At 42.6% G+C, this 25,508-nt stretch overlaps 1 protein-coding gene across 5 annotated transcripts in view; it reads left to right on the top strand.

The window, feature by feature from the left end:
• LOC119886527 (transcription factor SOX-13-like) overlaps nucleotides 1-23,919 on the top strand; it is a 48,134-nt gene extending 24,215 nt beyond the window's left edge. For 3 of the 5 annotated variants that reach the window (XM_038697329.1, XM_038697330.1, XM_038697332.1), the window contains exons 3-14: nucleotides 13-115; nucleotides 1,771-1,857; nucleotides 2,544-2,716; nucleotides 3,353-3,421; nucleotides 3,570-3,684; nucleotides 7,374-7,450; nucleotides 8,031-8,196; nucleotides 8,635-8,765; nucleotides 11,471-11,576; nucleotides 12,079-12,246; nucleotides 13,800-14,016; nucleotides 20,687-20,984. In XM_038697329.1, the coding sequence (XP_038553257.1) occupies nucleotides 13-115; nucleotides 1,771-1,857; nucleotides 2,544-2,716; nucleotides 3,353-3,421; nucleotides 3,570-3,684; nucleotides 7,374-7,450; nucleotides 8,031-8,196; nucleotides 8,635-8,765; nucleotides 11,471-11,576; nucleotides 12,079-12,246; nucleotides 13,800-14,016; nucleotides 20,687-20,984 (1,710 nt within the window). Of the gene's footprint in view, nucleotides 1-12; nucleotides 116-1,770; nucleotides 1,858-2,543; nucleotides 2,717-3,352; nucleotides 3,422-3,569; nucleotides 3,685-7,373; nucleotides 7,451-8,030; nucleotides 8,197-8,634; nucleotides 8,766-11,470; nucleotides 11,577-12,078; nucleotides 12,247-13,799; nucleotides 14,017-20,686 lie in introns of all 5 variants that reach the window. The other 2 variants (XM_038697328.1, XM_038697327.1) reach the window with 2 other exon arrangements.
• Nucleotides 23,920-25,508: the final 1,589 nt, after the last annotated feature.

The raw sequence follows: 25,508 nt of genomic DNA, 5'->3' as shown, positions 1-25,508 counted from the left end.
GTGCCCTGACAGGAGGGCTCTCCAGGTAAGGAACTGCCTCACAGACAAAGCCCCGTGGGACAGAAGGAAGCCAGGATCCATGACAGACCACAAGGACAGTCCAACTTCAAGGAAGGTCTGTGGATCAAAAACTTTCTTCTGCTCTGCAGTGTCAGGACTCGTGTTGGTAGAGCTGCCAAGTAATCATACTCAGCCGTCCTAAATTGATCCTTTAGCGACTGAAAACCGAACATCTCCCCTTTGTGGAGCTGAAGGTGTAGCTTCCGTGATCATTACCTTTTATTGGGCCTAATCTACCTCGCTGTTAATTTGTTGAAGTGTTTTGAATATTTTGACAAAATAATCTCAACAGTCTTACTAGTGTTTCCACAGCGCTGAAACATCCATCAGTGAACTAAGTCTGCTTTCATCTGGCCTGTTCATTTATGATTCCTAATTGTGATAAATGTTTAAATACTAAGGATAATTATGGCCATAATCATTAGAATAGTTTGAGACACAGTAGCGGTGTGGCTCTACGGTTGGTCATGTCATTCAGTCACATGGTCCCATAGCAGGTTGACATTCTTCGTTTGGAATAAAATATCATGGAAGCTATTGGTTTGATTGCTGTGGAATATAATACAGATATTCACGATCCCTAGAGGATACGTTACTTTGCTGACCTGACTTTCCTGTAGCGCCATCATCAGGTTGCCCAATACTTTGCAGCTTTGTGTTTAGCGCTAATTAGCAAATGTAAGCATTCTAATATGCTAAACTAAGATGGCTAGCATGTAGACCAAGCGGGAAGTTTCCGGTCTACAATATGAAGCTGAAACCTGCATTCTATTGAAAATCCAGCTGGGGGCGACTCTTCTGGTTGCAAAAAGAAGTCCGGCTCCATTAGAAATAATGTGAAAATGACCCTACTTCTCAGCTGAAAATTACCCCAGTAAACACTTTCCTGATGAGTTTATGGTCTCAGTCGCTAGTTTCAAGTCTTCTTCAATACAAAATGATGTTCATTTATGAAATTATGGTCCCATTTATTTTAAAACAAAGCAGAGTATGTTTCAGGGCGGGATTATCTATGATTGACAAGTCGTTACCATGGTGACCTATCAATCAGGCTAGAGCCGACCGTTAGCTATGCGGTAGACTGATTGTTGTAGTTCTGGACGTTGTTTCTACACTATAACACTATACAGTGGCCAAACCTCTGAAGGAAAAAACTTTTTAATTTCCTTCTGTGGGAGTCTTTCAACACTTGACGACTCCATATCTTATGTGTTTAAGTGCACTGCATTCTGCTGCTATTCAGAGTTAAACAATGCAGTCTGCTGAAAATCGATGCGCAGAAGTGACGGTTTGTCTAGTGAAGCGAGGGTGTTGTTTTGGTTCCTGAATGTGTTCGGGTGATTTTGTTCAATCCCTTACATGCGAAGTAAAAGGCTGCTCGCTGAGTCGCTCCCTGCCCTCCAGTCTTTCACCAGCCTGCACTCTTCGCCTTAAATTTTTCTTAAGTTCTCTCCACTAGCTGACCTTGGATTGTTCTCTGTCCAAATATTGATCCACTCAAACACTCAAAACTTCTCCCAGACGCACAAACAACCTCTGCCCTTCGGCACCTCAAATGTCCTCTTCAATCAAAGCCATTAGGAAGGCAGAGGAGAGGCTGAGAGAGTTGTTTGGTGTCAGATGGATTTTAGTTGACAGAAAATATTTTTTCACACCATCTAGTGCAGCCCAGTATGGTTCTGCTGAGTACCTGTTGTGTCCTGTTAACAGTAATGCCTACCATTGAGAAGCTGCTGAATGCTGACTGGAAGGAGAAACTTCTGGATAAAAGCACCGTGGGGGCAGGACAACTGAAAGGTCAGCTTTCAGACACTACCAACAACTTTATACCGTTTATATTCACATTATTGTTAGACTGTGCAAATACTTGCTTTACCTTTTTCATTTGCCATGACCATCATCTGCTGGATTCATTGAAACATGTTATATAACACTTGTTACACACAGCAGTAGCTGGCTGCTGCAGTCACTGGGTACACCACTTTTGGATCATTTTGCTCTCGCAATTGTTGGTTTCATCTTGTATTCCTTGTAAAATCAGAGTAAGTTAGAAACAAACAAAAAGACACATCTGGAGAGAGAGAAAGACGTAGCCAGATGTATTATCACCAGGAGGCCCCTTTTTGTCTCTGTACCTTTCATACAGCGCAGCGAGCCGGCATATTGGCATAATAATCCCAGAAAAGAAGGCAGTGTGAAAGCTCCTACAGTCTGTCATTCACGAGAATCAGAATCAAAATCAGATTTATTGCGTAGTTATTTTCACACATACAAGGAATTTGTTTTTGGCGACTAGCTGCTCAACAACAATACACATAAACCTATAAAAATATAAAGATATCAAACAAATATGAAATTGATAGAATATACACAAGTATTAACATGTGCAATAACATAATCACAATAAGAATCAAGTGTGAATATATTATATTTCATAAGTGCTCAAGCTGTTTTTAAAGAAAGCTGACCCTCTTTCCCCCCAGGTACCCCCGAGTCTGTGGCAGAGAAGGAGCTCCAGTTACTGATGATGATCAACCAGCTGAGTGGTCTGAGGGAGCAGCTGCTGGGAGCCCACTCTGAGCAGAGAAACATGGCCGCCCTGCTGCTGGAGAAACAGCAGCAGCAGATGGAGTTGGCTCGACAACAGCAGGAGCAGGTACCACGCTCACTGAACCTCAGAATCCATGCATCTACCTTCATTTTCGTCAAACTGTACAAACAGCTCGTTTCTGTCTCCACACTGTCTATTCAAACTGTACTGAACAGACAGGGGTGATGAAAACTATAGTGAGCCTTTCTGACCAAACAGACCTGGAAACAAAGGAATCCCAGGAACCAAATCCGGAACCAAAAGTCCCTTCTGTGCATGCGTGTTTGTGTTTTGGCTGCATATGAAGTTGCATGAGCATTAGGCAAATCAGACAGATGGAATTAAAAGCAAATCTTTGTTTGAGATGTTGCTATTGCACACGACGAGACAACAGAAAGCCGAGACAGAGGCTCTGTTAAGTACTTTTATATTTTTTAACTATACACAACTATAACTATACACAACTATACAGTAGAAACCAATAAAGACCTTTATTTAACTAAATAGAAACTCAATAATTTGACACAACTTTCATTGAAGCCACTTTAGAAGCTGTCACCTTTTGTTGGTTCCTGTAGTTGAAGAGCAGGCAAAGGACTTTCTAAAAAGGTTCTTGTGGTCGAAATGGAGAGCGAGATCAGTTTCATTCTTTATGAACGTTTTTCAGTTTCCTCATACATACATGCATGTTTTTTGTCTCAGATCGCCAAACAGCAGCAGCAGCTGATCCAGCAGCAGCACAAGATCAACCTGCTTCAGCAGCAGATCCAGGTCAGCGCCTCTCAAGACCTTTACGTCTTCACACACCACAGCCAGCAGCGATGGCATTGGAGCAGAGTTCTCACTGCAGAAATCTATGTTTCAGACAAATGAGGCAAGAACTTCTTTGTAAGGTGTGTTTGTACTGCTTTTGTCCCAGCAGGTGAACATGCCCTACGTGATGATCCCGGCTTTCCACCCCAACACTCAGCCCCTCCAGGTCACCTCTGACCCCCAGATGTCCTTGCCACTGCAACCAATCCCCTGCAAACCAGGTCAGTCATCTAGCCCCGGGCTGGCTCCCATTAAACCAGAAAGCCATTGTTGGAATGGCAACCATGTATAAAAAAAAAGATAATTAAATCAAATAAATGTCAATTTGAATTTAAATTTATTAAATAAATATTACACACAACATATACAATCCTCAATATGCAGTGGTCTCTACACATTTTGAATTGTGCCTTTTGGTTTGAAATAAAAAGCCGTTAAGAGAAGTACAAAGCGATTTTCTTCTGCCACTATTCTCTTCAGCTCGTTTGTTAGTACTGGAATTCAGTGGTCCAGTCAGCTAACATTAGTATCAGGGTACAGGACGTACAGTGGATTTGTTGAGCTACAAAATAACCCTGACCCTGATCGAATACGACCAAGGAAGGCCGGGGTGAGTTGTAGATCCTTGATAGATTTGTAAGGCACAAACACAGCACTCTGGAAAGTTATCACAGCAACAGTTATTTCATCTTTCATCGTAACCTACGCAAGTAAATAGTAGAATTACTCCCTTTACATCACAAAGTAGTCTACCAGGAAGTGGTAGCTAGTGTAGCATTGGTTCAGCTCTTTTGTCGGACAGCCTTGTGTTTTTGTGCTGGAGCCCTCTGTGCCAATGCAGTGGCCTCATTAAAATGAATGAGGGGGCTGCTTTTTTCAGGCAGGGCTGTCGTCTATCTAAACACACCTTATTTTAGTTTAGAAAATATCAAAACCTCCAGAGAAATGTCTAAACCCAGAACAGTACAGCATAGTCCACTTCTCTACTGTGCATCTGCATGCACATGAAGTGATTCTGATGGGCTTAGGTTATCTATGGGGTCTTTTGATAATCCTCCAGGGTTTCGCTCCAGCAGGCCTTTGGTGCTCTTCAGTTCTCACATTCCCTGTTGGGAAGAAAGACTCAGCCTATGTAACAATGACTGGGTGCTTGCATGAGCTCCATGAGATGCCGTCCATGTTGGAACATCTTCTTATGCACTTCAACTCAAGGCCTACTTTATAGAAAACGGAAAAGCGACAGTGAGACACAAACGTAGACTTGAGCTGAATAATATGCTTGATAGTACCTTTCTCACACCAATGCTTGTACAGTTAGCAGGCTATAGAGGGCACAGCTTTGAAAGCCACAGCATTGTGCAGTCTTGCTTTCACAAGTCTTAAAAGCTGTGTTTGAGGCTGACCTTGTCTTCTCTATCTTTTCAAACCTAAAAGAGACAAGGCCAGTCTTTAAAACACAGGAGGTGGAATTTATGGATAACCATTCATTTGCTTTCTTTATTTCAACAAATGTGTGTCTGTGTGTGTGTGTGAGAGAGAGAGTGCTTCAGAATGTTTTTACAGATGAATGGAAAATGGTAGAAGGACTGCTGGGATGTGTTGGAGGTCAGCTTTAGCCAGACATTCAGCTTTTCTTTTGACAATATGGTGGAGTTGGAAGCTATGTTTCGTTTCATTTGGGTGGTGTCTTCTATTTGTTTGCTCTTTTGTATCACCATTGACTGGACAATGGATTTTGGGGAACTTCCAAACCAAATCACATCCTGTTTTGGCTCAGCAGTGAATTCTATGAACGGTATCTGTAGTGCTATGATAAAACATTCCCTGTTTCAGAATGGGCTTCATGGCTGGCAGTGTTTTAAGAAATCCAGTTCGAGTGGAGGGGAACACGTCATTTGTTGACATTTATCTTCAATCCAAGTCTCATGCTAAAGTGCATTGTGGCACTGACTTGGATTTGTAGGTTCTTTTGCATCAATGATGAAGAATCTTGTTTGTTTGGTGGTTAATTAACTGATACGGTCAAAAGAAGAACTAAACCTCATAATATATTCTGAAAAAAAATAAAACAATCTAATTTAAATGTTCAATGTTCATTAATACAACCAAACTCGTTATCGGCCATCAGAGCTGTCTTTCTCAAACTTTTTCAGACCAGAAAGGTATTTCGACCGTAATTAGTGAGACACAATCAGGATTTTTGAAAGGAAGGTGATTATAGCTATAATATATATATATTTAAAGCATTTGAATTTGTTGAACATGCTTTCATACTGAAAGCTTGCTACTCTGGATTTGGAGAGAGATTTATGACACTAGCTCTAGGACATGGCACATGTTCAAGAAAAGAGATTAAGAGGGAAATGTCAAGGATGTGGCAGCTCACCATTATTTTTTATGATGGCTGCAGAGATGTTATCTTTTCTGATCAAAAACATTGATGGTTTAAATGTGTTGGGAAGATAATACTATGTCAGTTGGCAGATGATACAACCTTATTAAAAAAAATGAAAATCAAATTCCCCTAGCCTCTATTAACCAATGTACAAAGGCTTCAGGCCTATAACTGAATTTAGATACATGTGAACTTTACATGATCTTCCCCTGCAGACATTATATAATATAAAGAATAATTAAATATTTGGGGATAGTTATGTCCAAGGATAAAACTGACAATATGAATATTGAATAAGACTAATGTGGCTGCAGAAGGATGTCATTCTCTTTGGGAGAGTTTATTATCCAAAATGGAAAGTTTATCACGACTCATTCACTGGCCCTGGCCTTCTCCTCACACATATCAGCAAACAATGTCAGTTTTACATTCATATGAAGAACAAATTTCAGCATGTGAGGAAGGAGGACATGGTTCAGAATGATGAAGACAGGGGTGTGAATGCCTCCTCGGTTGGAAATGAATATATAAACATAACTTCACAGCACATTATATGCCAGCGTGGAACAACAGATACATGTTGCAAAGGGATTTGGGCTGTTGCTCATTTTATGGATGATAATGGAAATTGGTTACAATTTGTTTGAAATTCCAACTCCAACGTACTGTTCATAACCATAATAGAAAGATAAAAGCCACAGCAGTATCTCTGAGATCTGTGGTCAAAGAAGACTTTCGGTACTCAAAGGTCTCTCCTGGGCAGCTTCGCTTTGAAGGACCAGACTTCTGTGACACAGAGTCATTAAAACCATTCTGTTAAAGGAAGAACACAGGGAACTTGAAGAGGTTAAGCAAAACAAGAAACTATTTCATTTCCATTTCCTCCTCAGGTAAAAGAGGTAAAGTTTAGATTTACTCAAAAAACAAATTCCTGCGATTGAGATATACTTTGATGCGTGGATCATGTGTTTTTCCATCGTGCAGTTTGGTGTTCATGTTGAACACAGGAAGTTGAACTTTGTTCTCAACGTTTTGTTGTTATTGGGGCAGTTTTTATACATAGGTGACCAAACGCAGTCTGAATTGGAGGATTGTTGTCTGAGGCAGAGGCCTTGTGATGAAGCCTTATTTGTTCATGTTCTCAATAAAAAGCCATCTTGTACTGATGCCTGACGAGACAGGCACTTGCCTCAGCACGCATACCAAAAGCAAATGCACACAAAATTACTAAACTAGCAAAGGTAACTAAATATGTGCATGTGTAAAAATGCTAAAGAAACTATGAGTATGCTGTAAGAAACAAAAGGCAGGCTTCCTTTAGTCAAATGTGAGCTGCAATCAAAGTCACATCCTGCAAGCTAGCGAACTCTAATAGTCGCCACACAGCAGACTTTAAACCACACTCTTTTTGATGCTACTGCTGTGAGTCTGAGTCTCATTCAGTACGTTTGAATAAAGTCTGATGATTCAGTAATGATGAGTCGATTCATACCGAGCATGTTACACCTTTCACAGCCGTGGACTATCCCATGCAGCTGCTGCAGAACCATCACCCCACCCCTGTCAAGAGGAGCAGTGGGTCCTTCCGACAGGTACATTGTGTGTATACATTTTTTATTGTGTGTCTGCCACTTCCTAAATGTCCCAAGTCCTTTACATACACCTACATTATATCTTCCAAATGTGACAACACTGAATTATGGCACTTTGTTTGTTTACTGACAGTGTGTCTGTATATATACTAGATACTGTATGTCTGTGTGTGTGTGGGATTCAAGCCTCCAGATTAAACAGATAATGTATTGTTCTGGTTCTTGGGAGGCTGAAAAAGCTTATTGAACACACCACACCCTCTGTTCAAAGTTTAATGTGTGTGCTATAGGTGTGTGTGTGAGTTGCTGCATGTGTGTGTATGTAGTGTGAACTGTATTTGCACGGCTGGTTCCCAAGTAGCGATAGACCAACACAGCTTAAATACACAAAGAGCAGACAGGATGAGGTGAACATGAAAACAAAAGAGCAGAGAAGCTACACAGGTGTGACAGATGCGCTCCGACATGCCAAATCTGCCATGCATAACTGGAATACATGCACACCCCCGCCCTCTGCGGTTAAGCCTGAATGTGTGTGAGTGGCCCCACCCCTGCTCATCTGCTCTCACTGTGTGTTTAGGAAGCCAGTCAGCCCTTGAACCTGACCTCCAAGCCAAAGGGACTGGAGCTAGGGAAAACCCCCAGTCCGCAGAGCCTGGACATGGGATCGCTGGCTCTGCAGGGGGCCTACAGGCCCAGAGACCTCCACAGAGAAGTATCCCACAGCCCGTCACGATCTGCCCTCAGTAAGATATGCTGACAGTTAAAGTACTGTGAAAGAAAGTGTGAATCTGAGATCCCGCAAGGGGAAATAAGTGTTGTATCCTCACAGCTCCTCTAAGATGCTTGAATCACATTTGGGTTTCTGGTTTGTCATGGTAACAGGGCGCCTCCTCTCGGACCACCAAAGGGACCTGTGGAGTTTCTTACCACCAGCATCACTATGCAATGTTTTGGAGTTATACTTGCTGTGAAAATACATGAATGAATTGTTTTTTTTTCTGAGGTATTCCATTCTTGAACTTTCCACCTTGAAACTTAGCTAGTGTTGATAGCTGGGATGTGTTTCGAGGAGGAGAGCTGCCTCTAATGCTTTACCTCCTCTGTCTTCATCATCATCATCATCACCACCCTGTTCTTCATTTTCGTTCTTCTGCTCTTTCACGTCCTGTGTTTGTCTTTAGGTTTCCTTGGAGATGGTGATGTGGTCACCCAGGCCATTCATGATGCCCAGCAGCTCCTGAGGATCCACAGCACCGGAGGGCGAGAGAGGCACAGGGACAGAGACAGAGAGAGAGATGGTGGTGGAAAGATGGTGAGCTAATGTCCAAACCACACAGTCCACACTAAAGGTTGACACGGGAGTGGATTTTCACTTTGTCCCGACCCGCTCCCACAAAAATACTCCTGTCCTATCCTGTCCCGCTCCCACAAAAATACTCCTGTCCTGTCCCGCTCCTACAAAAATACTCCTGTCCTGTCCTGTCCCGCTCCCACAAAAATACTCCTGTCCTGTCCTGTCCCGCTCCCACAAAAATACTCCTGTCCTGTCCTGTCCCGCTCCCACAAATATACTCCTGTCCTGTCCTGCTCCCACAAAAATACTCCTGTCCTGTCCTGTCCCGCTCCCACAAAAATACTCCTGTCCTGTCCTGTCCTGTCCCGCTCCCACAAAAATACTCCTGTCCTGTCCTGTCCCGCTCCCACAAATATACTCCTGTCCTGTCCCGCTCCCACAAATATACTCCTGTCCTGTCCCGCTCCCACAAATATACTCCTGTCCTGTCCCACTCCCACAAATATACTCCTGTCCTGTCCCACTCCCACAAATATACTCCTGTCCTGTCCCGCTCCCACAAAAATACTCCTGTCCTGTCCCGCTCCCACAAAAATACTCCTGACCTGTCCTGTCCCGCTCCCACAAAAATACTCCTGTCCTGTCCTGTCCTGCTCCCACTCCTGTCCTGCTCCCACAAAATACTCCTGTCCTGTCCTGTCCCGCTCCCACAAAAATACTCCTGTCCTGTCCCGCTCCCACAAAATACTCCTGTCCTGTCCTGTCCCGCTCCCACAAAAATACTCCTGTCCTGTCCTGTCCCGCTCCCACAAATATACTCCTGTCCTGTCCTGCTCCCACAAATATACTCCTGTCCTGTCCTGCTCCCACAAATACTCCTGTCCTGTCCTGTCCCGCTCCCACAAATACTCCTGTCCTGTCCTGTCCCGCTCCCACAAATATACTCCTGTCCTGTCCTGCCCCTCCCACAAATATACTCCTGCCCTGTCCTGCTCCCACAAATATACTCCTGTCCTGTCCCACTCCCACAAATATACTCCTGTCCCGTGCCAGTCCCATATCTTACAATAACAGTAGTAAGATTTCTGCACAGGGGGCAATCACATGTCACGTTTTCCCCACTCACATCTTACCTGAGGCTGTATCCTTTCCTCTGCTGCTGTCCCTTAGCGCCATAGCAAACATAGCTAACTTTCATTGTGTTTCATTTCAACACTGACATCACCTTTTAAGTTGACATGGTGAGCTTGTGATCAGTTAGCAGCTTTTTTTTCACCTCCAGCAGTTGCAGAGCAACATGATGGCTCATGTGGAGTCGCGTTTTTGTCGACAGATGAATGTGAGTCCAGTATTCTCTCTCTGTTAGCTCTGTGTTTGGTCTAGCTCTGCGAGAAGCTGCAGATTCAGCTTACAACTCACGACCCAACACACAACACACTGTCACAGTGTGATTACATGGTCATTATAAAAATAGTGATTATAGCTGCTTTAAAGTTATCCACACAGTCAGCAGCCAGTCACAATTAAGGGGCCTCAGGGGCCATGGTATAAGTTTAACTGTGTCTGAATTAGAGAAAGAAATTACTGTAACAATGAGTGAAGCCACATATTTATGTCTGAAAGTCCTACTTGTAATGCAAAAAATACTAAATAAATAAATATAAATATATACACACATATACACACACACACCTCTTAGTGAACAAATTAGATGTGAGGGAACACTGTCTCTCTTTCTTCGACTTACATCTCGGGGGTCGTATCGGTGATCACAGTCAGGTTTAGGGTTGCAGGGAATCATGCATCTACTGAGGATTTACCCAACTGAAGGATACGTTGCTATAGAGCAACCATGCGCAGAAGCACATTACTGTTACCGCTGCTGTTTGGAAAAGAAAGCAGTTGTGTCTCTGTTGTTTTTATTATTATTAACAGAAAGGGAGACTGCACATTCAGAACCCCTGACCCAGTACAGAGAGAATGAGTACAGTACTGTGCTGCAGTGAAAAAGTAGAAATGTAGTTGTTATTGTACATTACACACGACTTAAGGTCTAACATGTGGAATTTGCGTCTGTGAGGTGGCTGGAGCTTTGGTCTCAGCCTCATCCTGGAGCAACAGCTGCTGCAGGCTCACAATCCCACAAAAGCCTCAATGTGGCATTCACTGAGACACCTGCCCTCTCTCTTTGTCCACAGTAACACTGTACTCCTTCCCTCCTCCATTACCCTGCTCCATCTCGCCTCTGCTGCTGCTGCTTTAATGCCGGCACAGATGACTGACCTATTTTGGTATCACACTCCACTGCATGGGGACAAATAATGTTTTACAGCACCAGAATAGATGTTACATACGCTGATAGTGTGATAGTTTTGCAAATTCAGAGTTGTTACATTCCCAACTCTGCCTTTTCTCCTTCACCTGTCCTCCCTCAAACAATAAACACATTCTTCCGATCTCCATAGCGTTGTCATTTCCTTTCTTTGCATTTACAGCTCTGCATTTAAACAGCAGCTGATATGGTGAACATGTAGTTTCTCTACCTTAAATAGCGCTCTGTGTAACACTTGCGTGCCTTGAACACAACCCTCGATCACTGGGTCATCTTTTTACTGCAGCCAACATTCAAATTGTCTCTTTGTGCTCAAGTGTGAATATATGTGTGATGTCTGCACGTTTACTGCACATCTGACTTCATCTGTCGGTGTCCTTTCTGTCTTCAGGACTATAAAGATTCTCCCTGCAGTGAGATCATTTCTCACTCCGAGCGGGTTGAAGACAGACAAGGCCTGCCGTCCACTGAGGACCACCTTAGCAGTGACTCTGAAGGTAGGAGTCCCTGGAGGAGCCTGTTTAATAATGCTGGCCTTAGCTTCAATGATGCTCTCAGCTTTGATTAATAGCAGCTTCCTATTTGAAAGGCAGTACACACAATACTAGTTATCACCAAAACATATCTTATCGTTGCCCCCTCAGATTGGCATTTAAATATCTAAAAATGACTTCCACCACCACCTCCAGATTCAACTGTATCCAAACATCATCATCTTCTACAAGTGTGGTAGCTTTAATGAAAAAACGGAACAGAACTTTGTGGTGCAGACCTCAGGTGAAGAATGTGGGTGGGGGAAGTGAATTATAACTGCATGTGAAGGGCGTTTGCGGATGAAGAGAAACTTTTCCTTCAGTGAGTCAAGGTTAATAACCAGGTGAGGTAACAGAAGGGGTAAATCGAAAGAACAAAAAGAGATATATTTAAGGAGGAATGAGTAATATATTCAAAAGCCAGCAGTTTGGTGTGGACCTCTGACTGTAGCCCTGTTGTCTATAGGCGTCCTGCCTGTCTCAGTCCCAGGCAGCTATGCTGAGGCCCGGCCCCCTCCCTCGGGCCACATCAAGAGACCCATGAATGCCTTCATGGTGTGGGCCAAGGACGAGCGCAGGAGGATATTGCAGGCCTTCCCCGACATGCACAACTCCTCCATCAGCAAAATCCTGGGTGAGCGAGCGCTGGGTAGGGGAGGGTTTCACTCTGTGTCTCTATTCTGAGACGCTGCCTGGCACATGTGAGGCCACAAACAGCCACCTGCTTCTGCCACCAGACACACACACATAGACACACACGGAAACACACACACACACACACAGACACACACAGACACATAGACACACACAGACACACAGACACACACAGACACACACGGACACACACACACAGACACACACGGAAACACACACACACACACACAGACACACACAGACACATAGACACACACAGACACACAGACACACACAGACACACGGACACACACACACATAGACACACACGGAAACACACACACACACACAGACACATAGACACACACGGACACACACACACACAGACACACACAGACACACACGGACACACACACACACACACGCACACACACATATGCAGACGTGAATACACATGTATACAAACCACTTATCTACCTATGCAGTTTTATTAGTTCTTACTGCTTAAATCCCTCATCTCAGTCTACCGAGGATTGCAGTGAAATCCATGCTGCCTCTCCAGCTGAAGATGCGTTAACTACACCTTCAGCCAGAGGGAAGGAGCTTAGCCAATCAAATCAGCTTTAGTCTTATATAAAGGTAAAAAATCTGCATTCTCTTGTGCCACAATGACTCATAATTGACTGATGAGCAAAGTGTAGATTTTTTTTAACCAAAAGGTCAAAGGTAAACCTCACTGTGACGTTGTAATTTCCTGGAAAACTTCTTTTTCCCAGAAATCGGGAACACGAGGGGAGACTGTCCATATTTCACAGTTGGTCAGACACTGACTAGGAGACACTTTTGACTCAATGGTCAAAGTCAAAGGTCAAAGGTCGCTGTGAAAAGGTTTTTAGCAATGTAAGAATGAATTGGGTGATTTCACACACATTGCTGGGGACAACACAATGAGTAGTGTGCACAATAACCAGCATAGTATGGGCTTTCTTCCGTCTCGTCCATTCCGCCTTTCACTTCCTGCTTCATTCTGAATGTGAAGTATCACCGGAGTCACATGACTGCATCACAGTGCGCCTAGCTAATCGTGACCCTGTGACCTGCAGCGCATGGAGAGGTGAAAACTGTTGTAACTGCCAACTGAACAGAAATGTTCTTTCACCACTTGAGAGTATGGTTTCTTGAGTTCAAATTTGTCAAGTTCGGACTACTGCGATCATGAGTGGGAACTAACTTACCTTGTAATGAGACATGCTTATATTACTGCCTTTCTTGGGCAATAAAGATAGACAGCAAACCATTGTAGGAGGAGGGGCAAACATGCATCATGGCTCCAGGATGGACAGCCATCAGGACTTTGTTTGAACAAAAAGTAACAAAAACCTCATTGAAAGACAAACTTTCACTTTGGAAGGGTATATTTTGATTGGTAGACTTGAGAACTTTACAAAGCTAAATAAACATTTTAAGCACGCTGTCTTCCTAACCTGATTTGCTGCTAGAACACTTATTTCCTCTTCCCCTCGTCCTACTCGGACAATGTGTCTTTGTCTTTAGGCTCCAGGTGGAAGGGCATGTCCAACCAGGAGAAGCAGCCTTACTATGAAGAGCAGGCGAGGCTGAGCAGGCAGCATCTAGAGCGCTATCCTGACTATAAGTACAAACCCCGGCCCAAACGGACCTGTATTGTGGAGGGCCGGAGGCTGAGGGTGGGCGAGTACAAGGCCATGATGAAGAGCCGCCGGCAAGAGCAGAGAGCAACCTACACGCACAGGTAGAAACCAACACGCTTCACACAACTCTGAGATAATAGCAGTTTGTCCCTGGCAGACAAAGCTGACAGTTCACTCCAGCAACAGGAGTTTGCTGTGCAGACAATGGCTGCAACTCCAAAGCTCTTTTGTTCTTGAAGACAAACAAAAGTATTGAGCTGGACGATGAATAGCATCCTTCGTCACTGTTCCCTCTAACTCCTCCAACTAGTTAAGGTGGAGGAGTTGGAGGTTGTTAACCCTGGTTGGTTATGAGTGTTGTTCTTCTTTGTCTCACAGACAGACTCTATAATAGAATAAACACCTTCTCTCTTTTACACGTATTTGAGAAATAAGACGTCAGTATCAGAACGTCACCTTGGTCTTAGATTTCAGGTCTGATGGCCGGATTGTGCAGCGGTGTTCACGAGAGAGAGAGGGAGCGAGAGGAGATGCTACACGAATATATGCTCCATAATACAGCTCCTCAATCAAATATGATTTCAAATAGGCTACGCCTAGTAAAAAAAATTGAAAATCAATATGTGGCGGTCAACGATAATTATACCATATATGGGAAACACTTCACTACCACCCCCATTCACCCCCAAACAAAGCAGTCTCTCAACTTTATTAATTAATATCACATTCATAACAGCAGCAAGTAGTGTGTTTTTACAAAACAGATAACTTTTCTTAATGCCAAGTAAATCCTGACTTTTGAACCACTGTCTTTCTGCACATGTACCCTATTTATAAGAGCAGTATTCAGTATTTTTACAAAATGCTACATTAACGCCACTCTCTCCTGACGAGTCCAAGCATCAATGGCAGCAGCTGCCGGAGTTTCTTTCTGTAAGTTTCTTGTTGCTGTGCTGCTTCAGCAGATGCTTCAATAACTTAAATGTGGAAATGTGTGCGGTTGAAAGCTTTTCGCTGGTCGCACAGAATTTACACTAGATGACAATGTTCTTTGCATCTTAGGCTGTGACACAATAATGGCAATAGCTACTTACAGCTGTGGAAAGAACGCCTCTCTCCCTCAATCTCACAGCTTACTTGAACAACATAAGCTCCAGTGCCACTCAGCTGCTGCTCAGTCGCGCACTCACGTCAAGGATGGTGCTAAGGTAACGAGAAATGCAACGTTACTTGGATTAGTAACTGTAATAATATTACTGTTTTAGAAAAGTAATTAGTTAAACTACTAGTTACTGGGAAAAGTAATAATATTACTGATATTTTATTACAGTTAGAGTGAAAGAAACCTTTAGTGGGTGGGTCACTCCAACCTCACAGGAAGTTAACCGGCCGAGGGCCACAGTTTGAGTGGTAGCTTGGTCCCATCTGATTAGAGCACTCCCTACGTTACTCCATGATTTGTAACACAAGGAACATAGAAAGTGATAAGGTTGCATGACTTCCTATGCTGTGAGATTTCACATGCTGGTCGTTGCTGTCACCGCTCCTGGACTCATGGAAAGCACTAACGTTAGCTGGACTCCTCCTTGGTGTGATGTGGGACAAATCCAGCACTGTGAAACTGAGTAAAATACAAACCTAAATGTTCAAAATGATGAATGTAGAAAGGAGCAGACGGCCCCAACAGAAAACCACCAAGAGGGAAAATGTCTTATCAATGTTCGCTCTACAGGGCTACAACCGTTGGTAAGCTAGGCTAACTGGCCTCCACTCTCCGAGTGAAAAACAAACCCCACAGCACGTTCCCCTCACTGTTACTTAACATAGAAAAACTCAGGACTCTTCCAGATAATGTTCATAACAATCATCTTCTGTTTGAGAAATCAGGTTGAATGTAAATGTTCCGTACTTGTATAGCACCTTTCTAGTCTTTTCAACCACTCAAAGCACTTTTACACTACATCTGCATTCACCATTCACACACATTCATTCACTGAGCGTAAGTCCTCAAACAGAAACTAACATCCACACACATTTGTACACTGGCGGAACAGCCGCCAGAGGGGTTCGGGGTTCAGTATCTTGCCCAAGGACACTTTGACACGCAGGAGGAGGAGCCGGGGATTGAACCGCCGACCTTCCGATTAACGGGCAACCCGCTCTACTTCCTGACCCACAGCCGGTTTGGTCCATTCGTTTGACATACGTGCTGTAAATAACTACAATACCAATGAGCCTCAGTGATGCAAATACACACAAGCTTGTACCTTCGACTTTTTATCCAAGAACTACATCCAAGCCGTGGAAGTGCTTCCCCCAACACTATCGGTGGGAAAATGCATGGTACTTAGCCCCTCCCACTTCGCCATTCATTACTGCCATGGAGACTCCGACCTAGAATCTTATTGAAAAATGAAAAATGATGCACAATACCTCCAATAACATCATAGTTTATATTTCCGTGCACAGGTCAAATTTCAGTTTGACTCCAAGATAATAATCAAACTGTGACAACCTGCAACTACTAGGCTGCACCGCCCCGTAAACACCCACTCTTAATTGTTCTCTCTGATTCGCTCTGCGCTTGAGCCACCGCTGAATCTTCCACCCAGCAAATAGCAGGTGAGGGAAAAATGAATGAGGAAGAGAGGATTGAGAGTAGCAGAGTTGTAACAAATCTTTGTTCTGTCAGAGTTGCAACACGCTCTTTGTTAGAGCGTGTTTAGCTAAAAAACTGAGGTAGTTAATCCCTTGAAACCGTTCGAGTCATCTACAATCATGTTCTTTCACCATACCAGATACAAACTACTCCACCTCTATATATAGTATAGTATAATCATCACCGACATCCAGTTGTCCCATTCGTAAGTCTGACAAAACCCCTTACTTTGCGCTGGCCAATTTTCTTTGTTTTTCCTAGGCTACTTTGTAATGGACCAAATTTAAATCGCTACTTTGTATGGATTGAAATTATGATGATATTTGGTGATGGAGTGAATTTATGTTGCTACTTTAGTTAAACTGGACTGAACTGCGGCTGATGTGTATTTTGAGTTGATTGCAGTGTGTTATTAGGGCCCGAGCATGACCGTGTGAGGTCCCTATTGAATTTGATAAGATTATTAGGGCCCGAGCACGACCGTGCGAGGTCCCTATTGAATTTGCTAAGATTATTAGGGCCCGAGCACGACCGTGCGAGGTCCCTATTGAATTTGCTAAGATATATATATATATATATATATATATATATTTAGGGCCCGAGCATGACCGTGTGAGGTCCCTATTGAATTTGCTCAGATTATTTTATTTTTTATTTTATTTTTTTTCTGCAAAGTAGGCTCAACTGACATGGCCTAAACATACTCGAAAACTCACCAAAATTTGCAAACATGTCAGAACCGGTGAAAAATTTCGTATTCTACAAGTTTCGCACATGGGCGTGGCAAAATGACTCGCTAGCGCCACCTAGAAAATTGGAAAAGATTAGCCCCTCGTTCACGTTCAACCTAAATGTACGAAATTTTCTGGGGACATGTATCATATCAAGACGCACAAAAAAGCCTCAAGAACCCATAGCCTAACCCAACAGGAAGTCGGCCATTTTGAATTTTAGGTCAAATTTTGGATGATTTACACACTTCGTACTTTAACGGACTCCTCCTAGGGATTTAGTCCGACCGACCTCAAATTTCTGCTGTGCCTTCTAAAGGCATTGAAGATGAAAAGTTGTGCTATCTGTGAGTTTTCGTCAATGGGCGTGTCCGTGGCGTGGCGTCAAAGATCAACTCTTCGCCATGACACAGGAAGTTGTTGTAACTTCAGTATACATGCTCACATCTGGACCAAAGTGTACATGTAGGATGAGAGTCCCGCCTTGAACACATGTACATGCCGACATTCACCCACAGTCATAGCGCCACCTGCTGGCAACAGAAAGTGACCTTTAACGAAGCAGCCCCCGCCGCACGTTTCACCTACGTGCACGAATTTTCTGTGGTACGTGTATCTTGTCCAGACGTACAAAAAAGCCTCTTGGAGCGATGCCCTAAAACCAACAGGAAGTCAGCCATTTTGAATTTTACGTCAAATTTTGGATGATTTACACACTTCGTACTTTAACGAACTCCTCCTAGGGATTTAGTCCGACCGACTTCAAATTTCTGCTGTGCCTTCTAAAGGCATTGAAGATGAAAAGTTGTGCTATCTGTGAGTTTTTGTCAATGGGTGTGTCCGTGGCGTGGCGTCAAAGATCAACTCTTCGCCATGACACAGGAAGTTGTTATAACTTAAGTGTACATGCTCACATCTGAACCAAACTTTACGTGCTTGATAACTCTCCCACCCCGCTATGGAGGACCGATCCTGACACAGTCAGAAATAAATACAGAAATAAATAAATGCTCAATAAATAAATAAGCATCCAATTAAATACACAAAAAAATAAAGTAAATAAATAAATGTAGGTATTAATTAAATTATACAAGGAGACATAAATGTATATATTTTAATTAGTGCCTTTACTTATTCACCTTTGTTATAATTACCTTATTTATTTATTCTCCGTTATAATCTTCAACTTTATTTATTACTAATTTTTTAAATGTATTTATTTATGTGTGTGTTTTATTCTTCCTTTGTATTTATTTACCTTATTTATTTTCTTTCTCTTTTATTTCTTCCTGTCCTTTTTAAATTTCTGTATGCATTTCTGCCTCATTATGCAAATGAGGAGGGGCTGTGTCTCAAGGGGTCATCTTCTCTGCTATTGGTGGACCAGTCAGACAGGAGAGCTCTAGGCCTACTCTGCCTGCAGACATCAACAATCTTGCCCCTCACACAGTCAGATGGCTTCCTTCAGTGCGCTGAGGTGTTTAACAACTCTGAAGACAATACTACCAGCCATGTCTTCCTTCTCTTTTCACGTAGACGCACCGACAGACAGTGCTTTCAGTTTGCTGCATGCATGGACACAGAACTGCGGTATAGGGAGAAGCACACGGTCAGCTGGCTGCAGCTAAATCTGGAGTGCACTCGTATTCAATTCTGTATGGTAAATGAAGTTTTAACGGAGCAGAGCGAGCTGACAGGCAGAGTTAGAGACTTTTTCTGTCCGTTTCTCTCTTTACAAAGACGCACGTTGCAGTCAGAGTCTTCTCTGAAGAGGGCAATGAAGTCTCAGTAGTACATGATGCGAGCACGACATACAACACAATTTATCAAATTACACAACGGATATACAGTATGAAAATAAGATTGATTGGATTATACTCACAGGAAGTATAAAACCTGTTACATGCGTCTATTAAAAGTAAAGTAACACAAAAATGTCAGGGAAATTACTTTACTTAGATTTAAGTACTGCAGTTGTACATTTGAAATACCTTCCTACCTTTCTGATAGGAAGCCTTCTTGAGGTGGTATTAAACATTTCTTCTTATATTCTGATTTGAGTTGTGGACAACTATGACCACATGAATTAAAAAAATTAAACATTTCACTGCCCAAGTCAGCTATAACACAAGTCTTGTTCATCAGACTACATGCTGTACAGTATTTGACTACAGATTTTGTCCCAGGATTTATTATGCATTTCTTCTTCTTCGTTGCATGATTTAGAATAATAAGGTGAGAAATGGGTCTATTCTGAGTTCATCCTGCACTGCAGCAGCTAATAAAGTCCATTTAATCCCAAAAAGGCTTTTCTTTTAGGCAGGCTGGAGCAGAAAACAACTCACCTTTCTCAAGTTGTACAGTAATGTCACATGTGTATGAAGGTGGATCAAACAAGCTAATCTTAAATGTCAAAGTAGAGAGGAGCCTAGTAGGCCTATTTATTTTCATTCATTACACAATATGAATAAGCTATGCAGACAGTTGTAAAGAAAGAACATCTTTTTCTTCTGTTCTCTACTTGTTATAGTTACACAGTATTAGGGGTGTGGGCTGTATTAAAAGTATCCACTGTTCTCCCATGCTCTAACACACAGTAACGATGAAATGTGTGCTGTTCTCACATTCTTCCTCTGTATGTACACATAAACAACAAGGCAGGGAAATATAAAAGGAATTTATTTTATTGTTTGGGTACATTATTGTTCAGTGTACATGCTCACATCTGAAACAAACTTTACGTGCTTGATAACTCTCCCACCCCGAAGATATCTACACACCAATACCGATTTATATTCATAGCGGCAAGTGCTATGTAGCTCCACATAGGGGACACAGGAAGTGACATATAACACCTTCATGCGGCGACATAACCGCGTAACAAATTCACAGCCGCACCGGCAGAGCTCCAGAATATGCAACTCGGCCGAATCACGCGCGGACGCGCTACAAGTGCGAGGGCCCGCCCAACGCTGCTTGCAGCTTTAATATTGAGATTTGCTTTCTTTTGTGGTTTGAGAAATACAAAAATACTTACTTATGTTTCAAGTTGAACTTTTGAGTGCTGTTTTTATCTCACTGTTGTGTATTTCAATGCGAGGGTGTAATTCTATACGTGCTTCCTTTGTGACATTTGGGCAGTGAAACCTCAACATCTTTGAATACCAGTAGCATTGTGTTAGCAGACTGGTGACGATTGCTGACGTACTGCGGTAAGCGTGTTGACTCATTTCCATTTCCGGTGCTTGTAGCGTGTTGTGCTGCTCTCGCTAAATACCAGTTAAATTTGTACTGTAATGTACTGTACTGTACTCTAATGTATCAACACATGTAAGCCACTTCATGCTTTCGGCCTTATCGTGTCACTTCTTGTCTTTTCAGTCAAACAGAACCACAGCAGATCCACTACTCCCACAGTGATGGCCAATACCCGGTTGGTGCTGGTTCGGTCTCGGTGGCTACCATGCCCTTTCACCCTGCGTTACTGGAGCATTACCTGCCGCAGGCCCCGCCCACAACACGTCGACCAGAGGGCCAGGCCACACCTACTTCCCTGCCTAGAGAGCGAGAGAGGGAACGAGGGACGGAAAGAGAGAGGGAGCGGCCTCCATGCAGCGAAGGAGAGGAAAGCGACAGGGGAGAGAGGAGCGAGGGGGAACTGGTGCTCCTGACGGACTGAGGGGGGTGGGGGTAAAGGAAAGTGGAGGTGAGGGATGAGAGGGGAGCTGAGGAGGGGGGAGGATGAACGGGGGATATGGGAAGGCACTGTTACTGAATTAGAAAACTGCCCACCTGTCAGTGAAGAGATCTGGTGAGAAAACGTCAAACACACTAGGGCTGACCCTGAATAGTTGAAGATTCGATGGGCGGAGCCTGATTTGACTGTCAATCTCACAGTCAAGTGTTGCAACGGCGTTATGAAATGAGGATCATACCATTTTGGCAGATATGGGGGTGCTCAACATCTGATTTTAAATAGAACTACTAAGTTAATATACAGCCTATAACAATATCAATATCAACATAAAATGCTGAAAAGAAACATGTGAAAAGAAAGAAGTTTTTTTTAATAAATGCTTTTAAAGTGCGTGAATAAATCCAAAATTGTAACCCTAACCCTTAAGGAAAGGGCATCAGTGAGCATGTGTGGGCTTAGCGTGTATGGGTGTGGTGGTAGAAGAGGAACACCTGCTGAGGAGACTGAGTACCAGCTTCACTGGTGTTGTGCCGAGTTGTGCGACACTCATATGATTGGACTATCAGTCAACTATAGGCCAGACTTGACAATTCTGATTCGGCTATGTAAATCCTTAGTCGGGAACATCCCTAAAACACACACACACACACACACACACACACACACAAGGGCAGGCTTCACTGTATCAGCTGCTTTGTTTTAGACTACAGACGGTGTAGTGAAGTTCTAATGTAGGAGGTTTGTCATTATGCTTCTCTCTCTGCTTGGGGCAACAGGCCTGTGATGAAGCTGTGTAATCAGTATGTCAGCACTGCCCCCTGCTGGTAATGGCTGGTTATTATTAATTGAAGAGTAGAGCTTAGATTTCATAGCTCTCTATGTCCTTACCAAGAAACAGAAACATACCTCTGCACAGCTGCCTGCTGAGTTCGACAGTAAAGCATCGTAGTGTTGAGAACACTGAAATGATTTTGTCACACAGGCTGTTAATAAATTACATCTAACCCAGCAAACGCATGGTTCAGATACCTGCCAACCAGTTCAAGTCATATGACATGTTGAAGAAAGATGGAATCACATCACAGCAGCTCTCAGCAGTTCTCTTTAAATCTGCCTCACTTAAAACAACCCATACTCTACATCAGTCTAGATCCGGGGTAAAGTCTGGGATTGTGGGCCTCCCCTCAGACAAAGCTTGAAAAAGGCGCCCCCTCACACCCCCTCTACTTGTGTAGTTTGACTGAATTTCTGGACACTCAACAATCTGCAAATTTTACTGTTTGATATAACTACACATAAAAAGGTCTGTCCTCCTATTTAAGTTTCTGGGAAACACAGCCGAATTTCACAAACTACCGTATCTCTCATGCCTGTCTTTAACCAATCCACACATGTGTAGGCTGTGTAATCTCACTTTGATAACTAACAACACGTAATGTCATACTGTATGACTTCCATTCTCTGAGCCTCCCATGAAACAGTTTAAAGCCCCCCTGGGGAGGCCTCCCCTCCCCCTTAGAAAATCTCTGGTCTAGTGGATCCAAGACGAGATTTTTGTCTTTAAGTGAGTTGTTTGTAACCGAATTGTGTTTGTCACCACCAGTGAAATGAATGTTTTAGTTAAGGCTTGTCTCGGCTAATGGTTTCCTCTCAGAACAAATTTTTAATTAGCTGAAGCTCAGATTATATACAGTAAACCCTCCTCCCTCCTCGTCCTCCCACATCACACTTATCAGTTGAGCTGTAAATGCTGTATTGGTGTCTATCAGTTCTCTCTCCACAGCACAGTGGGTTGACCCCAGCTTCACCTGTTTTTTTATACCTCTGTTTGCTTCTCTGAGTGTTACTGATTGTCTGTGTATCCAAATGTTGTTTTCTTGCTGCTTTTTGCACGCAGCCCCCCGCAGTACTGCAGAAAATATCCATACACATCATATAGATCTATTTTTTTAATCTTGAGGAATTACTGTCACGATTTTTCAGGAATGGTCATTTTCTTGGTACTAGTTCAGCGGGCCTTGTTCCAAGATATTCACACTTCTGAAGTTGCACTGGAATTAGTTTCAGGTCTGAAGACTGAAAGTGAAACTAAACGCCAGCTCAGCCGGTCTCATATTAGAATGAAGGTGAAGTTGCATCTGAATAGTCTAAAATGTTGCCTTCTTATTTATTTTCCTGTTCCACAGCCATCTAACAGGGAGGCAAATCAATCCCAATCACAGCTGACATGGGAGCTGCTGCTGCTGCTGCTCAGTGCAGGATGTACTCTCTAATGCCTGATACAGAGAGACATTTATTGTTATCAGCTATCAAAGTGCTAAAGTTGTGGATGACTGAATTAATGTTCAACTTTATGAGGATGCAGACACCAAAATCATCTATGAGTCCCCAGTACAATTTAGTTTAGCCCAGGGCTACACTATGCTCTTTGATAATAAGGCTGTACTGCCATGCTGGTGCTGAAAATTATAAGGAAGACAAACAAGCTTGTAAAAGGACTTTGTGTGTGACAGACATGTTGAAAACATGCCCGACTTCACTTTGGGAAAAAGGAAACCGCACAAAATATAGATAGCTTTGGTGTCTTTGTTCTCACCACTCAATGATCAATAGGACAATCTAACGGAAACCTAGTGGACCTAAATAACACTGGGGTCAATCCACCTTCAGCTAACTGCAAGGCTGACAAATCAAAATGGCGTGCAAAGACAAATGTCAGACCTCGGGGTCAGGGCTCATCCTTTCCAGTCATGGTCAGTGTAGAGAGATTTATCTTATTTTAGAGTCACCCCTGCTGATGTAAATATAGAAAGACTTTATTTTGTTTATAAGAGCCTGTGTAATTTAAAGGTGTTTATGTTTTCAGAGTTTTGTGTTGTTGGTTTTTTCTTGAAAGACAATAAATTGGTTGTGTTAACTGTGTTGTGTGAGAATCTCTCCCCTGACGCCCTGGGTGGTTCAGTAATTACTTTGCTCCATAATTCAGAGGTCGTTCCCACAGTAACACACCACCTCAGCTCACTGCATGTACACATTACACCTCCACCTGGTATTTCTCCTTTCTATAGATCAGATATCATGAATTAATCACATTGCAAAAGTCTACGTAAATCAAATGTAATATTTTGTGTGGAAATTTTAACTTGTCCAACACAGCTGTAAATACTAATAACTCTAATCCCTGTTGTCTCACACTGAGGCACCTGAAGGGATCAGAGCTGTTATTATTACCACCTGTGCTTTTCCTTCTCGGACAAGAACAACCTCTCCAAACAGTGGAAGGAGTTCGGGACTGCGTGAAGTTTGAGATACAAGTTTCATTGTTAGAAAAGGTTTGATGAGGCTGAAAGAAAAGCTAAAGAAACATTCAGACCGTGAACAGATGGGTCCAACATTGTGTAGCTTGTTGCCAGGGACTGCTGCTACATGTGTGGTTGTACCATCCCATAATATCAAACTGTGAAGAGATGAGGACCTCGTGCACATCCTGACCTGCTTGCTGGGCTGCTGTACTGGACTGAACCATCTTAGACCAGTGGTGGACGAAGTACACAAATTCTGTACTTAAATAAAAGTACACATACCATTACTCTTTAATTTTAAATTTCTACTTGAGTAAAGTACAAAAGTTCTTAAATATCAACAGTAAAATGTATTATTTGTAGGTTTGTCATGGGTTGCTGATATGCCAAACAGTATTTTTCCAATAATTATTCTACATACTCAGTTATGTGTGTGTGTGTGTGTGGTGGATGAAGCATCAGATCCTTTATTTAAGTAAAAAAAAATACCACTCTGTAAAAATACTATGTTACTAGTAAAAGTTTTGCATCGAGTTTAATGAGGAAAATGTACTTAAAGTATTAAAAGTAAAAGTACTCAATGTCCTGTGACTATTGTATATCAGATTATTATTCCTCATACATTAATTAAGGTTGAGGGGAGCTAGTTTTGAACTATTTAATGAGTGAAATTGTAAATATTACTAATAACTATTTTCATTCTGGATTGATCTGCTGATTATTTTCTCCATTAATTGATGTTCAAGTGAGCCCTTATTTTGCAAAAAAAAAAAGCAAATGTACATATGTTCATTTCCTTTTCTACAGCACATTACCTCTCCAGCTGCTAAAATGAAAGCAAAATACTATGCTTTTAAACGTAATATGTATGACTAAAACAAGCAAACAATTAAAGTTACCTTTTGTTTGAAATAGGAACATTAATGTAAACCACAGGTGTATTTTAACCTGATAAACCTCCCGGTATTAAAACACTCTTTACCCTGCTTGAGTGCCTGGAATCGAATGTTTTCTGCCACATCCTGCCACGGATTAAAGTATATCTTCCTGTAGATTAAACACGATAATGTGATGGTGTGATTGTGAGTAGAAAAGGGCAGAGCTCCATGCCTGGATGTTAGTCTATACTACTTTGGTAGGATGTCCCACCATCCTCCCTCCTACGGGAGCCCCAGCACCAAGTCGGTTGGCACACAAACTAACG

The sequence above is a fragment of the Micropterus salmoides genome, unplaced genomic scaffold (genome assembly GCF_014851395.1).
Source record: "Micropterus salmoides isolate LMB-PRFRI ecotype aquatic unplaced genomic scaffold, ASM1485139v1 Ms_hic_scaffold_4, whole genome shotgun sequence".
NCBI classification, from domain to species: Eukaryota; Metazoa; Chordata; class Actinopteri; order Centrarchiformes; family Centrarchidae; genus Micropterus; species Micropterus salmoides.
This window is presented reverse-complemented; position numbering and strand designations above follow the sequence as displayed.